The sequence below is a fragment of the Coturnix japonica genome, chromosome 18, assembly GCF_054131305.1.
Source record: "Coturnix japonica strain WE chromosome 18, WE-NBRP24, whole genome shotgun sequence".
Taxonomy (NCBI): domain Eukaryota; kingdom Metazoa; phylum Chordata; class Aves; order Galliformes; family Phasianidae; genus Coturnix; species Coturnix japonica.
Genome location: NC_140680.1, coordinates 4,783,734 through 4,801,999, shown reverse-complemented (window position 1 = coordinate 4,801,999; position 18,266 = coordinate 4,783,734). Strand labels below are relative to the sequence as shown.

At 44.5% G+C, this 18,266-nt stretch overlaps 1 protein-coding gene across 4 annotated transcripts in view; it reads right to left on the bottom strand.

The window, feature by feature from the left end:
• The window catches only part of GALNT10 (polypeptide N-acetylgalactosaminyltransferase 10), a 78,419-nt gene extending 60,909 nt beyond the window's left edge, over positions 1-17,510 (bottom strand). For 3 of the 4 annotated variants that reach the window (XR_014935416.1, XM_015875854.3, XM_015875855.3), the window contains exon 1: positions 17,189-17,500. Coding sequence is in view for 2 of the 4 variants with exons in the window: in XM_015875854.3 (XP_015731340.2) it covers positions 17,189-17,368 (180 nt within the window). In the remaining 2 variants the exon portion in view is untranslated. Of the gene's footprint in view, positions 1-17,188 lie in introns of all 4 variants that reach the window. The other variant, XR_014935415.1, reaches the window with a different exon arrangement.
• Positions 17,511-18,266: the final 756 nt, after the last annotated feature.

Sequence of the window (18,266 nt, the reverse complement as noted above, 5' to 3'; positions counted from 1 at the left end):
AACCGCTATTTATAATGGCATAGATCTACCTCTTCTCAGCTTCCAGCACAGACCCAAGCTGGCAAGCTGTCCTTACAGGTAAGGCTCTCCAGCACTTGTTGCCTTCCTACCACCTAAACAGTGCATTAAATACTTGCAGAACAAACTGCCAACAACTCCACACAATGCCAGTTTTCTGCAAAGTTCAAAATCTATCGTGTAGAGCACCCAGTGCTTTAGCAGCAACAGCAAGCCATGCAAAAAAGAGGGGAAAAAAAGCAGGGAAACATTGTGAATGGCTGTTAGTCCGGATGTTGCACGGCCTTAGGAGGCACTATCTAACCTGACACATCCAGGGAAACGCTCTCCAAGAAACACTAGGCATTTTTTCCACAGCTGCTAAAGGACCACATACACAAAGCTGCAAAACCCCAAGGAATGACTCAATGGCAGCATCAGTTCCTGAAAAACTGCTGCAAGAAAATATACACGTGTATTTGTTTGAACTTATCTGCAACCAGCACAATATTACTTTGTAACCCACAACAAGGAGTAGATCAAACCTGGAAAGGAATGTACAGCCCGTTTTCAAAGACTTCTAGAAAATGCCTGGAACATTTTAATAACTTAATTCTGACTTAGAGAAATCTTTAATTAAGGCAGCATTTAGAAAGCATTTTCAGAACAATATGGAATCCTGTGGAATGTGCTACGGCCCCATGGGAGCTCGCATTTGCTAAGAGCTGAGCTCAGCCACGACTTAGGAAAGGACAGCAGCAGCCATGAGCAGCCAGCACCACCCACATCACACCATGCCATGTGCCCATCACATCAGCATTTGGCACCACAATCACCTCGTCTCCCCTTTATCATTTATTAAATGAGTTTGCCACGCTTTTTCTACAAAGGAGTTACCTCAAATCATGCTCGTATAGGACTTAATTATTAACTGCTGATTACTTCTACTGGCAAGCCACTGATAGTCCTTGTCGCTTTAAAAAGCAAGTAAATTAGGTCGAGGCAGCTTAACTGCTAGTTAAGTATGTTGCATAGCACCTTATATCCACAGCTCAGACAGCACTTCCTCACCCAGCAGCAAGCAAACAATGTATAAGCTCAGTCCAGACAGCCAAAGGGTCTTTGTCTGGATACAAACGAACTTTCCCTCACTCTTTAGGCCTTATGCCTCCTTTAAGTGTCTGTTTATCTGTACAGGCAGTTCCTGAGAGATTACTTCTGAGGAGATTATACCCTGCCAGGGTCCTGTTCTGAAACTTCTTTCAACTACAACCTTCTGAAGTACTGCAGGCCTCCTGCTAGCAAGAGACAGAGCAGAAAAAGCCACAGCAGAGGGATCTGTTTCTCTTTCTGGATAGTCCTCAATTGACAACCAGAAATTCATCAGCTCTTCCTCTGGAGAAAACTGCCCATCCAACCATCGCCAAGGCAAGATAACAAAACACTTTAAACACTTCCAATTTCTGCTATACACACTGAAGTAAAGAGTTGTTCTGTTACGTGAAAGCCAGAGAGGACACACAATCCATCACGTCCAAGACTGCAGCTTTAGCACAAGCACTTCCCAGCAGCAGTGCTTAAGTGCTGTGCTCCAGTAAGGTCCCACTTCTAAGCAGAGAGAGTGCCTCAGGAGCACATACTCTATCATCCACCTTGCTGACTTTATGATGAAAAACTGAGGCCGCACAGGCAATTCCATTAACATTGATTAATCGCTGTGTCAAGAACTGTGTCAGGTCCTGGGGATGCCAGCTGTCCAGTACTTCAAATCTGCCAGCTTCATGTGAGGCAGTGCCAAGCGTTCTGCCCGGCGCAGCCCCAGCTGGGTTTGGGGCAGGATGAAGAGAGACATTGCATCCTCATTGCGTCCTATTCCCACATCAGCCTGTGCAGCCCAGATGAAGCTGAGGGCAGCTAGAGCTTCTCCTGCAGTCAGAGAACAGTGACTGGCAAGACACACCTTAGTGCTCTAGCTGGACTAGTCCAGGTTGAACGTAAAGCACCATGAAGAACAAGAATTACTACAGCAGCATCCCATTTCAGACTGGGCACAGAGCTACACATCAAGAGCATAAGAAAAATGAGAACAGTTTGACCAATGGGAATAAAACAACCTCCCCTACTTACCCTTTCAACCCCATACAAGAAACCTCATATGCAGCAGTCAGAAGGTATAAGGCTCAGCAGCATTCCTTATGTTCTCTGATTGTCACCTTTCAGAAGAGACAGAGCTGGTAAGCAGAAGCCAATAGCAAGGCAGCCAGGGCTAACCCAAGCAATGGCATGGCATTATGTGGCAGACATTTACCTAAACTAACTCTTGACCCACTCCTGCTGATAATTGTGTCATTTCTCAATCATGGAGTAACCCAGGGACACAAGCTGGCATTTGCAGCTACTGGTCGAGCTACAATAAATCTCTTAAGAATGACTTTTGCAGCTTTTTTTTGCTAAAGAGCATTGTTAAATGCTTCTACCATTTTGGCTGAAGACCACAGTAATCTCTTGCATGTTCCCTTGTAAGTTGTCCAAGTCATTCTGCAGACCAATAGAGAGGTAGTTTTTATAACATAAGCTAAAGCCAAGATTGTTTTGAACCACAAAAATATACAAAACTTGAGGAACTTCAAGAAACCCGAGGATATCTTTGCAACTGCTGCCTCTGTCTCCTGTGTTTTCAAGTATTACCATGTCTGAAGATAAAGATCTTCTGAAGATAGATTACTTCTTACACAAGGAGTTGATACAGGAGGTAGTAAACAGAACTGCTAGAAGCCATCATTAAATTTATAAACCCAGACACACAAGTAGAACGTTGGATTATATGTCATTAAATTTTAAAAGTACTCTATAACCAAGAAGCTTTCAGGGTCTTTTCTATCAGCCAGGTTCCTCCTCCAAGGAGCTGCCCGGAGTTTTTACAGGCTTCTGAAGCTTTGTACCCAACGATTTCCAGCAAGACCCAGGTGCACACACTGGTCTCTCCTCCAGGTCCTAACCCTTCTTGCTGACTGCACACAACACATAATTAAAAACAGCTTACAGTTATAGTGAATGGTGATGTGTTACATGTTCTTGTTTTGGAAATGAGAACGGAAGCCAGTCTGCCTAATCCAGGAGCAACGAACGTGTCCAAACTCATGCATGTTAAGCTGACAGAGTTCATTACTAGAATGGAAGAAAGCTTTTTCCTTTCCTTATTCTGAATGGAAGACATTGCTGGATTCTACACACAAGCTCACCTTAACAGTGCATAAGGACCTCTGAAGACTGAGACACATCAGCTTCAACAACCTTCTACCAGAAAAGGAGAGACAAATACAGTTCCCCACTGTTGACTTTGCAATCAGACTTATTGCCTTTCCTTTGCTGCCCAGGGATAGCAGCAAAGAAATAGTTACATGTACACAAAGGGCTGTGAACAGGACTGTAGCTGCAGACACAGCCAAAAGCCTACATGAACACATCACTGATTAATCCAACTTTAATGAGCTTGAAAACATTTTGCCAAAGACATGCTGCTGTTGTGAAGCTGTGACTCACAGATGAGGTAAGCCAGAGCTCCTCTTAAATGTTTAGTTCTTTAGTTTTAAGGAATTAAAAAGGAGATGAAAAACAACAAAGTTTCAGAAGTCAGATGGTTTCACAGCTCTGCTCAGCTAGGGATGAAAAAAAATCAGACCCACAAATCTCACATCTGAGACATTAGACAAAACAATACCGTTATTATACTGCACATCAGAAGACTGGAAACACCAACGATCTTCACACTGGACTCAGCCACCAGTGAAAATCCAGCTGTCCCTTTCAGGAGGTTGCAGATTGCTTGTCACACTGCATGAAGTCAAATTACTGTGCGTCTGGGAAGCTGCTTTTTGTGCTATCAATACCAGCAAACAACCTGACTTTTAAGGCATTTTCTACAGAAAAACTTCAGGGAAGGAAAATAAACATGCTTTCAGTGGTTGCAACTTTCAGAAACATTTTTCCTTTGAGTGTTTTACCTTTTCCTTACAGACTTCTGACCGGGCCTCTCGTGCACTACAGAAATAGAAGTCGGTTCTCATGGAGCCATCATTTTTCCCTAATGGGCTCAGAGAATTTAATTCTGTTTTTCTAATTATCTTAATAGCTCCTGAGAAGCAAGAGCTTCATAGACTAATAAAAATAGACCTAAAATAGTTTTACAGAAGCTGAAAATATGAGGGGGAAAAAAAAATCTACACCAAATATTTGTAAGAGGGGTAAATCACAGTCATAGAGTGCTCCAGACAGAGCAACCTCAGAGAGCTGGGATTTAACTGGAAATAACTTTGCTTCTTGTATCATTTTTGATGCTCCCAGCTCTAGAAACACAGTGTTACACAGTGTTACACAGACCTTCTGATACATTTTCCTCTCTAGTTTTCAACGATTCTCTTATTGCTTTCCACCTTCCCTAATCCAAATGGTATTGAGCTTCTCTGACAAGATTTCAGAAGGAAAAACCAAGCAGATTTCATAAACATTGGTAAAATTAAAACACTAATATCTACTGTGATAAATGAAGCAGAGCGAGCTCATTTTGCTCTCATTTATATGACACATTTGGCAAACCCCAATATAGCTGACAATGCATGAACAGGGTCAGGAGGGAACATCTCCTACAGCAACTGATTGGTGACCACATGTATGATGCTGAAGGTGAAATCCATTATCAAGGTTTACATTGTGATGCTGTGATTCCTGCAGAGGGACGTGGGGCACTCAGTGAGGACTGAAGGTACCTTCAGAATCATATGTAAAACAATTGAATAGGTAGACCTTTCACTCTGTTTTCTTCCAGGTCTTAGGTACATGACCTCTTCTCTCTGCCCCAGAGCTTTGAATGCAGATACCCGGAGTCCCACGTGCCTCATGCAGAACTCATCATGCTCTGAACCTGGTGTCTCCCAAGGGGTCAATGCTGAAGATCAAAGCCGGGTTTGGATGAGGAAGAGGCAAGAGTTGTTGTGCCCTGAGCTGCATAGGAGCAAAGCTTGAGCACACACCCCAAGGGTAAGAGCCCCGAACCTGGGCTTCAGGTCTGAGGAGGATCAGCTGGTTTCAGAGGATCACCCAGCCTAAGCCCTTAAACCCACTTAGGCCTCCATCCACAAAGGAGTTAGGCACCAAAGTCTCACTTTCTAGGGTTTTCAGTTCACCCTGGCACAAAACAAATGTGTGAGTGCAAGTACCATACAAACCACAAGAGATCTAAAACAGTTATCAAAATGAAGAAGGTGATATACAGAGAAAAGAATGAGCTGCCCACTTGCTTAAATGTGAACTATTTGCAAGAAAGCACATCAGTTACATGCAGATAACCCTAAAAATATCTATTTCCCCTTCCTCCTTTAATAGCAGTCCACAAAGCACTACATTTCTCACACCCAGCCCATTCAGTGCTTTCTACACACAACGATCCATCTCCCATTTCACCCCGTATCCCCACTAATCACTGACATATGCTCCAGCGCAGCGCGTTTCCTCTGGCATGCTGTAAAAAGCAGCGCTGTCACCAGAGCAATGAACACACTGGCAAATATGGTCTGTCAGGTTTTGTTTTCAAGGACTATAAAAATAGACTTCACTTGAGAACTGATACCCTCTAGAGATATTTTTTAAATAATAATAAAAAACAACACAAAAACAAGAAGTTTTCAGATGGCTTGCTAAATGAAATACAAAACTATGCTTTTTCTCTCTGGATGTTTGAAAACAATAACATTTTCAGGTTAAGCCAATATTTGAAGTTTTATTGCATGACTGACAATTCTCAGCTAATTTACCTGCAGACACCAGCGCTCCCTCCTTGTGTACATCAATTTACAGCTGCTCCTCAGACGTTTCTATGAGGAGCAGCCTCTTATTACAAAACTTATCGTGAAAGGCACAACCACTTCATTTGTTTACAGAGCTGAAGTCTTTCACCTTTGGTAACCGGTGTAACTCTGTGCCCATAACAGCTTTGGCTGGAAACACAAGGAAAAGGATCTTGGCATAGATTGAAGTTTGAGACACTTTCCTGTTAGTCTGTATGTAACTGGCTTTGTCAAGGACACTTGTTCTCTAATCAGATGGCCCAAGCTCGTATTTGCAGAAAATATGCAACTATGGAGGAAGAAAATCTATTATCTTCTACACACAGGCACTCCACAGCAATTGAAATCAAGGACAACTCAAGTAGTACCCTCCACGTTTCTGATAAGACTTTTCTAATCTTCCACATCCCCATTCACAGAGCACAACCCGCATCTGCGATCACAAACTGCTCGTGGCAGCATGAGAGAGCCACTCCTCAGGGTCATTTAAGAGACTGCAGCTGGAAGAGAACAGCTTTAGATCATACATTCCTATTAGATCTGGACTTCTGAATTTAAGAACTGGTTTAGGTGATGGCACGTGTGCCATCCTGCTTAGAAGGATATGGGAAAAGGAGAATTGATTTGCCTTAAGATTGATTACTGAGGCTTTAACTCAAGTTTCTGCATGCACCTACATGCAAAAAATAAAATTTAATCACATTACATTGCATGTAGCAATGGTATTCTGTTTTGGCTGAGAGCACAAGGCAGCAACACAGATGTACGTGCATCCAGCAGCTCTACTGAGGAAGTTCCCAGCAGCAAAGACCCTCTCCCCAGCACTGACCTGCTGAGATGGATGGTGAAACAAACTACAAGCAGATAAACTGAAAAGCTTGAAGAGACAAACTTGGGCTTACATGGGACAACAGAACACCGAGGTTCAAACAGGATCCCAGGGAAGTCAAGAGACAACATGGGAAGAGCTCCCCACAAGAAATATCTGCATCTATCACCACAGGAGAACAGCAAGTGACTCATGCCTACCTTGTCAAAACAATGGGAGAAATCTGAACTGAAATACGAGACAGATCTCATAATAGAATTGCCTGCTCTTTTTTTAAAGCTCAATTAATACAACAGTATATATTTCTGACATTCCTCCTCATAAGATTTTAAAACATCTGTTTTATAAGCAGCAATGATAGAAGTCACGACAGCATAGTTCCTCTGACAGTATTTGAGTGAAAATGCCCTTAATTCTTAAATGAACCTCACTCAGGGATATTTTGATAAATTTTAACAAATTGGAGGAGTGGAGATGCAGCTTTCACACATTCCAACTGTGCGAAGGAGGCATTGGCCAAATCTCAATACAAAGATGTATTTTTAACCACAATGTATAGGCTCAGCAAAGCACAGCACACAGTTCCAGACTCCTGCTTTTCTCCAAAGGAATTCCACATTTGCCAAAATGTAATGGCTCCTTCTGCAAAGTGCAAGAGACAAATGTTACTGATGCAAATTCCACAAACACTGAAGTTTACCTAAACAGATCCCTACTAAACTGAGCTCTGAGCACCTGCACTTCCAGTGCAGCATCACACACTGCCAGCTTAGCTAGCACCTCTTCCTGTAGCTAGAGCTGCCTGTGCTGGAATTCAGCTGCTTTGTGAAGCTCTGTTTATTTCTCAATAAATCCTAAGCTTTAAAAAAACACCATGATGGGTCTGGATGATTAAACCAAGAGGGAAGAGATACTACACATGGCAATTACTGGGGCCATTTACTCCTTAAAGGCTGATCTCCCCTCCACATTTCCAAACAGTCAACAGGAACAAAAGAAAATGCTAACGATAACCATTTTAGTTAGCCCTCTGCTCTCTCTCCTCATACGCTTCTGCCACTTTCTGCATCAGAACCCCAAGTCTTCTGATACTTTGCAGATGTTTTTGCAGTGTAATTCCACATCTGCAAACCCAGGGAAGCAAAACAATATTGGGAAGTCTCATTCTGAACACTTTAATTGTGCCAACGCAACATCTTTGCCACCGTGAAGGAGACCTGAGAACAGATGCTGTTTTCTTGAAGTGAGGTTTTTTTCTTGTTTGCAGATGAGATCAGTTTCTTGAACAAGATTCCAAAACAGCCACAAAAAAAAAAAAAAAAAATTGGACAGCATGCAACAGCAATAAATAAGTAAGCATTAGTTTTAGATATTTTCAACACAGCAAGCTGCAACCTGGGAAGCAGAGAGAAGCAGCAGCAGCCCACAGTGTTTGGTGGATCAGTGAAACTAACACATGCAGGAATGAAAAAAGGGCTATTTCTTATTACTTGGTTATCACAAATGAGAGCCAAAACTCTGCAAGATACACGAGACCACAGAAAGTAATCACAGGGCTTACTTCTTTTTGAGATACTGAACCCTCTTAAGCAGTGGCTAACATGAACTGACAGTTACGTTAGCTAAATGTAAGTGGTCCTTTGCAACGTTACAAGTAACTTTGTGCCTAACTAAAGCCCTTTGCAGAGTAACACCTGTATTTACCTACCTTCTGAGGGTCTGATTTCCTTTAGTGAGGGAATAGATTTTTGATTTCACTCATCTGAGCTGAAAGTACAACACCTGAAGAGCAGCACTTTCAAGGACATAGAGTTAAGATTAAAGTCAGCCTGAGTAGAATAGAAGGAACTGCTCTTTCTTCTAAAAAATATAAAGAAAACTCAAATAATCTCATGGGATGCTAGACCTGGTTATGTGTATTTGCGTTTCATACCTTAGATCAAAGTCACTAAGACTCCGGTTTTTCAAAGGAGCATCACATCCTAAGACATCTTTGAAAACTTTGGTCTGAGCATTAAGAACACTCAAACACCGTTTCGCGTGTTTTATTTATTAAGCAACAGCTCATGTTTACTAATACCTGAGAAAGTTCCTTCTTTGGACTTCATCTGAGAGAGGCTGAGAAATGTTAGGTGCTTCTTTTCCGTCATGGAGAAAAAACTGTTTTGTTAACGAGGAGAAAGCAACTTCTCAAATGAATCTGAACAAATAACTTACACAAAGGCAAGTCTACATGATCTTCCTCTTAGGAAAATCAAGATTGCCGATTAATGATTTTAAATGTTAGATATTTCTTACATAATTATAAGCAAAGGTAGAGAAGCAGATGATAGAAAGCCATCTTAGTTTGCATACATAATTGCAAGCAAAGGATTTCAGAGTTTAGAGAGAAAGCAGTGCTGAACCTTTCATAATAACCCAGCTTTGAAAAAGCAGCTGTTCAAGTGGGCAGAAGAAAAGTGGCTCTGCATGTAGGGGAATGCAAACGGTACGTTCAGATCAGATCCAACAGAAGCCTAAAACAGAGCAAGACTTTGACCAACAGAGAAAAAAAAATAATCCTCATTCTAATCAGGTTATTTAAAGGACAGAGTAGCCATGTAGAAATGTAGACTTCATTCATCCAGAAAGTTCTTGCAGGACACTGACAGATTTACTGTTGTTCTGCAATTCCTTTTTATTTATCACTGACTACAAGCTCTGCAGCAGGAAGAGTTCACTATCAACCATACAGAACAGACAGATCCGTATTTGAAAGCTACACCATCAAGCCACTGCTACACCAGCTGAGAAATACACATCGGTGCTGAGGGGAGAAGCTCTGAACACAAACTGGTGACCTCCACCCAAAGGTAACACTCAGCTCGGCAGGGAAGGATGGCACCACTCACTGCTTTGAGAAACAATGTTTAGAAGTTACTTTCTGCTACTACTTGTGCTAATTGGACCCATAGAAAAAACGTACTACAGTTGAAAGATTAATAAGAGTTTGAGCCTGGCAAATGCAGGCATTGAATAAATGTTAAGAGGAAAATTCAAGGTTTGGTGCTGCTGTGCATTCAAATCTTTGCTGCCTCCACTTTCCTTCCATATTCCTCTATTTCTTGCTAAGGAAAGAATCACAGTATCCACATAAGTTATACCTCACTTACAATGTTTTCCATTTGAGACTCTTACTTTGTTTACCTGCCTGTCACTGCAGCTTGATTCAACAATATGGGAAAGCAAACGCTGTAGACACAAACCACATTTGGTAGGATACAAATCTCAAGCCCATCAGCAGCCATTTAGTAGCTGCCTCCAAGCAGGTGCTTGGAGCACAGCACTTAGAAGACCTCTGAGAGCACCCAGCCAACAAGACAAATTTCATCCCCCCAGCTCGCTTTGATGGCAACACATTTGTGCACTTGTATAATGATTTCCAAAAGATGAAAGTCAGTTGAATGCCACTCACCTTTGGTACTGTTAACCAGAACTCAGTTTTAATTAAGATGCCTGAAGAGAGGTGTGCTAAGACCCAAAGAAGTCAGACCTTAAAAAGGAACTGGCTGACATTTCCCCCAGCTCTCTGAATATGCTCATGATGGACACTAATCGCTGTAGCTGGGAGTCACTGCTTCCAAAAAAGTGACAAGAAGAATAAATAACTTCTCTTGTGAGCTACAGAAAATGTCATCAGCCTTAAAAAGGCAACTCAGTGAAGTGGGAAGGTGCAGAATAGCATCAGAAGGAACTCCACGAATGGGATAGCTGCAAGAGTTCAGCTTTAATAAAATCAGCAGCGTCTCCACTGAAACAAGTTTCTTCCCTGGGTACTGGCATCACCGGAGCACTGCTTGTACTCCTCTATAACAGTGGTTGAAAAGCCTTAATTATAGATATATGCTCCAGAGAGTTCTCTTTTAACCCCAGAGCTAAGATTAGAGAAAATGAAGCAACTGCAAAAGGGCAAGGAAAAGAGCTAATTATTTAGAAAGAAAAGCAAATTTAAAGACCAAGATGTGGCAGACCTCCCTTCTTTGAAGCCCAATTTAAAGCTTTATCAAGTTTATGAACAATCAGAAGTGTCAAGTGACATATTTCTTATATTTTAAGGGGCACGTGGGACTTAGACACAGAGCTGCCAGTAGATCTCAGACACGGGAACAGTTAAGCTCTACCCAAGCAGTTAAGTTCTACCCATGATTTTGGAGAAGAGGGGGCTACCCGGTAACCTCTTGTGCCACACACTGATTTACTGACTGGTAGCTTTCTCCAGTCATTCATCAGACCCTTTAAATTTGAGAAGAGAGGCACAGCCTGACAAGTCAGCCATAACTTGATACCCAGCACTGCTTGTATTCCTCACAAAGCAGTGTAATAAACACTCTCATCCTTGTTACCTACCCATTATCCAGTCAAGGTAACACAAAGTAACACCACGAGTGTCAGTTACACTGATAGGGCAGATACTGTTATCACTGAGGGGTCATGCTTTGTGCTGAATGAAGCAGGACAAGAAACACTTCCTAGCTCCCTAGTTGTAAGGAGTGACTGGCAGCAGACCTGATCTGAAGGTAAACTCCAAAGGAGATAATAAAGAATTCAAAAGCTTGTTCAAAGCAAACAAAATGCAAAAGGCAGTCTTAAAGGAGAGCACAGAAATACAAAAAAATATTTATACGAACAATTACTTAAGTAGTCATTGATATCTGCTTTCTATCCCAGTATATCCCACTAGATGATCCAGTTCTTAATCCATCCAGTTATGGAAAAATTCCTTTCCAGTTTTCTTTAACAAGTGATCCAGAAGACCTATATGTACATTTCAGTCCCTGAACATGAGAGTGCTGCTCTGCTACTTTTCCAGGATTTCTTATGCACAAAGCCATTGCAGCCACCTGTCCCCGTGACTGCACCTACCATGCAATATTTATGGTATTAAGCAATTTAAAGCAGCACAACTTACTGGAGTTACTCCACAGAGATGATAACATGGAAGACATGAAGCACGATGGACCCTCCAGAAAGGCAGAGTCCTCTGACAGCCAACGCCATGATGGCTCTATTCACATGTGTTCATAGCTCCCTGATGTACACTGCACCATGGAACTCCACACACTGCATTCTGGTTATGGTACACTCCATAGGTGCCTACAAACATCAGCTCTCCCACACTCAACATGATGCTACGTGAAAGTTGATACAGTCTCAGTCTGGCAGAGCATTTCTTGCTGGACTTCAACATACCATCGGTGTTAAGGAACTTCCCAATATTTTCACAGTTGGCCAAACATGGGGCAGTTTGCTGGCAGGAAATCTGCAACTCCAGTTGCTCATAAATCTTGCTGTCTCACCATCTGATCCCTTCTCATACTGGGAAAACATACAGCTCTGCAGATTGCTGTGTGATTACGGCTTTCACTGCTGACCTATGCACGTCAGGAGCCAGAACGTTTTCCTACTGAAATTTTCCTTTAAAGAAGCAGAGTTAATTATGGCAGTGTTTAAGGGCTGCGTACAGAGTATGTTTCAACAGCCAGCCACAGAACTGCTCATCCATGGAGCATCTGCCCCACAGCAGAGGTAACCCCATAGGATATAAGTACAGTACCCCATTTTCACATAATATGGAGGAGCTAGAACACAGACTGTTTGTTCGTTCAATGAAGTGTTACCAGCACAGTTCAGACCACCAGCAGGAACAATGAGATCAACGAAATCTCTAATTTCTTAATCAACATCTTTTCCCAGATTAACTTTGGACCTCACGGCAGCGAGATGGGTTCACCATTTCATGTGCTTCTAAACTCCTCTGCCACACACCCCCAGCCTTCTTTCCTTCTGACACAGAAACCTAACTTTTGCTTAAGCTCACTTTGCAGTCCAACATTTAGTCAGCTCAGGAAAAACTGCTCATTTTGCAACTACACTGAAACAATGAACTTCAGAGCAGCCAATACTGGAAAATCAGTCACACAAAAATAGCCGTTCTAGCTCTAGCACTTGCATTTCATTCCTTACATTCCAATTGTTTTACACTTATCAAAATAAGCTTTTCTAAGTTTGCTTTTGCATCAGCTGGGAAATGTCTTGCCAACACAAGCAAAAATGGCAGCCTAGAAAGGGTCAGAGAGAGCCAAGCTAAAAGTTCAGCTGCAGCACCAAGGGCCAGCGTGACACTGCCAAAGACACGGGCAGCACGACAAGCCGGCTTTCTGCTTACCTCTAGCTGGCAGAGAGCAGGAAGGTTTTCCTCTTCTCTTCCCAAGCCCTTTGGGAAGCCTTCCAAGGCAGGGGAAGTCTGCAGAATCTCCCCATTCCCGAGCAACATGTGCCAGCAGCAACATGAAGCTGACAGCCAGACAGTTCCATAGCTGCCCTGAGGATGGTATAGCAAAGCTGATCTTCTTCCTTTAGTGAAGAAGATGTGAGCGGCAGCATTTTTGGAAGCAGCATCGTGCTGCTTCCTGCTTAGATCATAACCAGGACTGCTTTTTCAGCAGTACAGCCCAGATACTTGGAACTTAATTGCACCAAAGCCAAAGTTCACAACCCCAAATTGCCCAAGGGCTGCGTTCTCACAAATTTTCAATCACAGTTGAAGCCTGCGTCTCATTCACAACCCTGAACAGCCAGGTAGAACTGGCAGCAGAGGGCACCACACAATCAGCTTTGTGATTTATATACTTCCATCATGCTCACAAGTGATTTTACAGAGCACAAATTACTACTACAACAAGCTACAGGGTGACTTTATAAAGCATGCATCATATCAAATGAAATGAATAAAACGAAAGGCTGCTAATTTGCCACAGTGATTTTATCCAGCAATTCAGAGAATGAGATGTTCAAGCTTAATCTCTCCTGGAGTTCAGACGCCACGTTCCCATAACAGCACACACCACGCAGTGCGGATCTCCAGCGTGGCCAGACAGGTACTGAGGGGAATCTCTGCAGAGGATTAGGAATCATGCAGCTATCACATCAGCCCAAGCACAAACCACCAGCCCACAGACCAACTCATCTGTGTTTTACACACCGCAGGACCACACAGCAATTAAATGTTTGGGCTGGCGATGCCCAGCAGCCTCTGAAGCAGAGAGCTGAGATTCAAGAGACAAAAGGAGCGGGCTGATTTCACTTGAAATCCTCCACACCTGCAGATCATGTGTGCTTTACCTACTGAATACCTGTTTAAAAAAAAATAAAGAGAAAGATGAAACTACACCAGAGTCAATCTTTATTACATTAGCATGCTGATACATACACACTGGTGAGGAAGAAAATATACTGAGTATAGGAAGGTAAGCCAATACTTCTGTTATCAGCAGAACATCTTAGTACCTCCATCCTATCGTCCCTATCCAAAGCCACCACCCTCACCAACGTTGTGGTACACGCCATGAAAAAAGGAACTCCCGGTTCATATTGCCTGGTGAGCAATCATAAATCCATTATGATACAGGATGCTTCTGCACATGCAGTAGTAGCTGAAGCAAGTCAATGCAGTATTGACATCTGCAGCATGACCTGGGTAGGTCCATCACAGCTTGATCACCCCTTCTCTGCAGGGCAAGACCCAACCAGCAAAGCTCCAGAAGCAGAAACCCAAAGGCAGAAGGAAAGAACCCAGACCTGACCCATGGTGTTGAAGCACCCCATTAATTTCAGCTACCATAATGTTTCCCCTGCCAGGGTAACTACAGAAACAATTAACTGCTCAGGAACTTCTGCAGAAACAATCCACCATAATCTTCTCAGGAATATATTTACACGGCTCCTGGTTACTTAACTTTCTGGTAGCTTTGTTTCAGGCAGAAAGATTATCAAGGCAAAGATAGCCTGTATGGATACACCACCCTGCTGAAAGTAACGTGCAGCACAGGTACACAACTACACAAACTCTCTGTGTGATTTAAACATCCAAATCTTAGCATCACAACTGCATACTCTAGGAATTCTTTTATTTTTTTACCATTTTAATCCAACTGCTGCTTAAAACTTCTCTCCTTTTGCTGTAACTCCAGATGATAACATTACTGAACAGCATGCACTATTTGAGAGAGAATGAACATGAACAGAGATCTCATTGAAAACCTCATTTTGTATCACATCTAAAATGCCTCCAATACAGACTAGAGTCTGCACAAGAAGGCAAATTAAAGCCAGAAATAGACAAAAAAAATCTCTTTTCTGACTGCTACAAATATTGATTTTTATGATACAGCCTCCTATGGCCTTACTAGTTTCAGTGTTAAGAAGTCAGCCCTTCTGGAGGGCTCCACGAGCAAGCAGACAAACAGCGCATTCATTACAAGCTGGAAGGTGATGAGCTGTACAGAACTGCGAATGGCTGTCAGGACCATTGGAATCATCAGCACTGAGGGTGCCCGACAAACTCTCTGCAGTCAGCTGGCAGATAACTCTATGACAACAGGAAAAAAAAACAACCAACAACCAAACAAACAACCATTTGTTTTATCTTTATTCTGCTTCATCTGAAATTATTCTCACCGTGGCAGCCAGCTGTCCTTCGAGGTACGTTTTCTGTTGCTCACTGTAACTGCAACTATCATTTCAGGGCCCAGTCCTTGAAAAACACACACATATGATACACTGACATCTTTGCTATCAGAACCACTGTGGCCCATAGCTATACATTAACGAGAAGGGAAGGTCGAGCCTCCATCCTGCACCCAGCAGCTCTGCTTTGCACAAGCACAGAAGCCTTCGTTTCAAATTCTCCTGTAATCAGCACAAATATTTGCAGCCCAGTTCAATACACCCTTGAAACAAAACAGACCTCAAAATTTATGGACAGCTGTCACGCTTCAAACAGCTACGGGATAAAGAAAAACAGAATGAACGTTCTGCATAGCCCAGGCAATACAACATATCTTACTTCTGAGATGACTGAACATGCACTGAAATCAGCAGTGATGCACTGCACTGTAGAAGCTGCCAGGCTTACAGCTCCTCTTACCCAAAGCCCACAGCTCAGGGACCGTTTTGGAAGACCAAAAATAAGAAGTCAGCCTGTTACCATCTCTTCTGCTCTTCTAGATTTAACCCAGCTTAACTGCTACCTCCACAGCAAGGAACTTTGAAGCCTCCCAAGGATAATTACCAGCTTCCGCCTCCATAACGCCTTGAAGCTGCAACTTTACATTGGTCCTCACCTCGCCAAAACACCAACTATGCAAAGCTGTGCAGCCCTGGCCTGCAGGGCTGGGTTTTGTCAGTCATGCAAAACAGACTGCCTGCACACAACACAAACCCAAGTGTAAGGCAGCACCATTAGATTTGCTACAAGCACTGCGTGCATTAAAAGCAATTCTGTGCAGTTTTGAGTCAGCTGCACAATCACTATATGGCACACAACAGCCTCTTCCCCCACCAACATGGGGCATAAGCAGGAGATGATGATGGTCACACCTGGGCTTAACCTCAAATGCTCACACTTGGAAAGCATTTCTTTAGGAAGGAAGAGACCAATCCCAGTTTGGTTATGCCCTGTACCAAGAGAGGAATTACCACAATGAGTTTCTCTACCTTTACGGTGCAATCATAATGGCAAGTCTCCAAGGAGGGAAAGATTTAGACAACCAAGAGTTTTAAGTGGTTCTGAAGAAGGAGAGTCTTGTGAAGCAGCAGCTGAGATGATAGTTACATGCTGACATTTCAAGCTTTCACGTCCCCATCATTCTTAATGGTACGGAGCCAAAGCAAGAATTGGATAAAGCGATTACATTGCCAGAAGTAAAACAGCTAAGCTGAGCTTACAAATGTCTGATTTGGGTGATGTACCACTGCTGTCCCTCATACAGAGCAGAAGGGTTTGTCTGTTAGATCTACAGCTACACCACTGGGACCGCTGCAATGTCACCGAGCAGTGGGCACACAGTGGGAAGAACTCAGGGACAGCCCCGAGCTCCTGCTGCACTCAGGAAGGGCTGTGCACAGACACCATGCCCTGTAAGTAGCTACAAGGGCCTGGGGGCACCAGGTGTAAAAGGAGGTGCTCGCTGCCCGCACCTGAGGCAGGTGAGGAGAAACGGAGCAGACATCTCTCCTTTGGGAGGCAGAATCCTCTGTACAGTAAGGTTGGGACCCTTGGTTTTACCCTAGATCACAGAGCTCGCTCCACTCCCTCACCACGCTCAGCAAAAAGACAAGCAGCCCTCCGCTCTCAGGATCCACGGGTCCCACCTACAGCCCATCCCTGTGCACAACCCTCATCCCTCACCTTACATTAAAGGCAGCCCTCGCATTACCCGTAGAGCCACGACGCTCCCATCGCAGCCGGCTCAGTCGGGCGCTGCCTCCCCCATCCCTCCCCACGCACGGCGGGGTGGGCTGAGCCCCCCAGGCACTGACCCATGGCCGGGCACCCCCAGGCAAAGGGGAGCGCTCAGCCCAACCACCCCCCACCCCAGCCCGTGCATTCAGGTGAGCTCAGCGTTCACCCCCCGCCCCACGCAGCCCCTCGCACAGCCGGGACCCCCCCTCTCCCTCATTATCACACCGCCCCACTCACCGCCGCCTCTCCGGCCGCTGCCCCCGGCGGCCCCACTGCCGCCCCCTCCCCGCCGCTCGCCCCGCCGCCTTCCAGCTGCCGTTCTCGGTACAGGGACCAGAGCCCCACGTTGGGCAAGAAGACGAGGGCGACCAACGCCAACCCCACCGCCTGCAGCAACCGCTTCTGCTTCCGCCGCATCGGAGTCAACACCACCACCACCGCCGTAAGGAACGGGAGGAAGAGAAGCGCGGAGCCGCCCTGATGGAGCGCAACTTGCTCAGCGGCAACTCGGGCACTTCCGCTCCGATCCTCGCCGGGAGGACGGGACCCGACGAGACCACTCCCACCCCGACGGGACGGGGCGGTTCTTATTGAAGCCCCGCTCCTCCCGGCTCGGCCCGCGGGGGCGGTGCGGGGAGCGGTGAGTTAATTGCTGCGGAGCGGCTCCGCAATTAGCGCCCTGGTGGAGATCTGCGTGGTAATTAAAGTGCCTTCCGCCGGCACATAAAGCAGATGATGGATAGGCACGGGATGGCTATTTATTTATTTCTTTTTTTCTCCCTTAAATAAACAAAGCGGCTTAAATAAACCGATGTCCCGAAATTAGGGATCATTTCTTCATAGCAAAAAGCCCTGGGGGTCAGCAATAACAGCAGTAACAGCAGTAACAGCAGCGAACCCCGTGCGAACGGCATCACTGTGACCGCAGCACCCTGCAGGGATGCCGGGGACTCAAACACGGCCCTCTTCCAACGCAGAGCCCCGAGGGAAACGCTCTGTTGCCTTAAACAGCAGCAATAGAAAGTGTATGAGAACCTCACGATCCCCCCACCCTGCCCGGCAGAGCGGGTTGGGGTGTCACCGAAGTTGTCAGCCCGCTAGGTGGCGGCTGCCCGCATGGTCAGGCGTAGAGAGCCTCGATTTAGGGGAAAACACCGGATTGGGAGAGCAGTTCTGAGCCCCACTCCTTCTTTCTTATTAACTATAAATGAGGATTGGTTGCCAGCTTCTTTCTTTTCTGGAGCTGTTAGCGCTTGTGTTGTTCCTTCTTGAACAGGGACAACTGAGCCCCCAAATTCCCCTCTTCTTGCCCCAA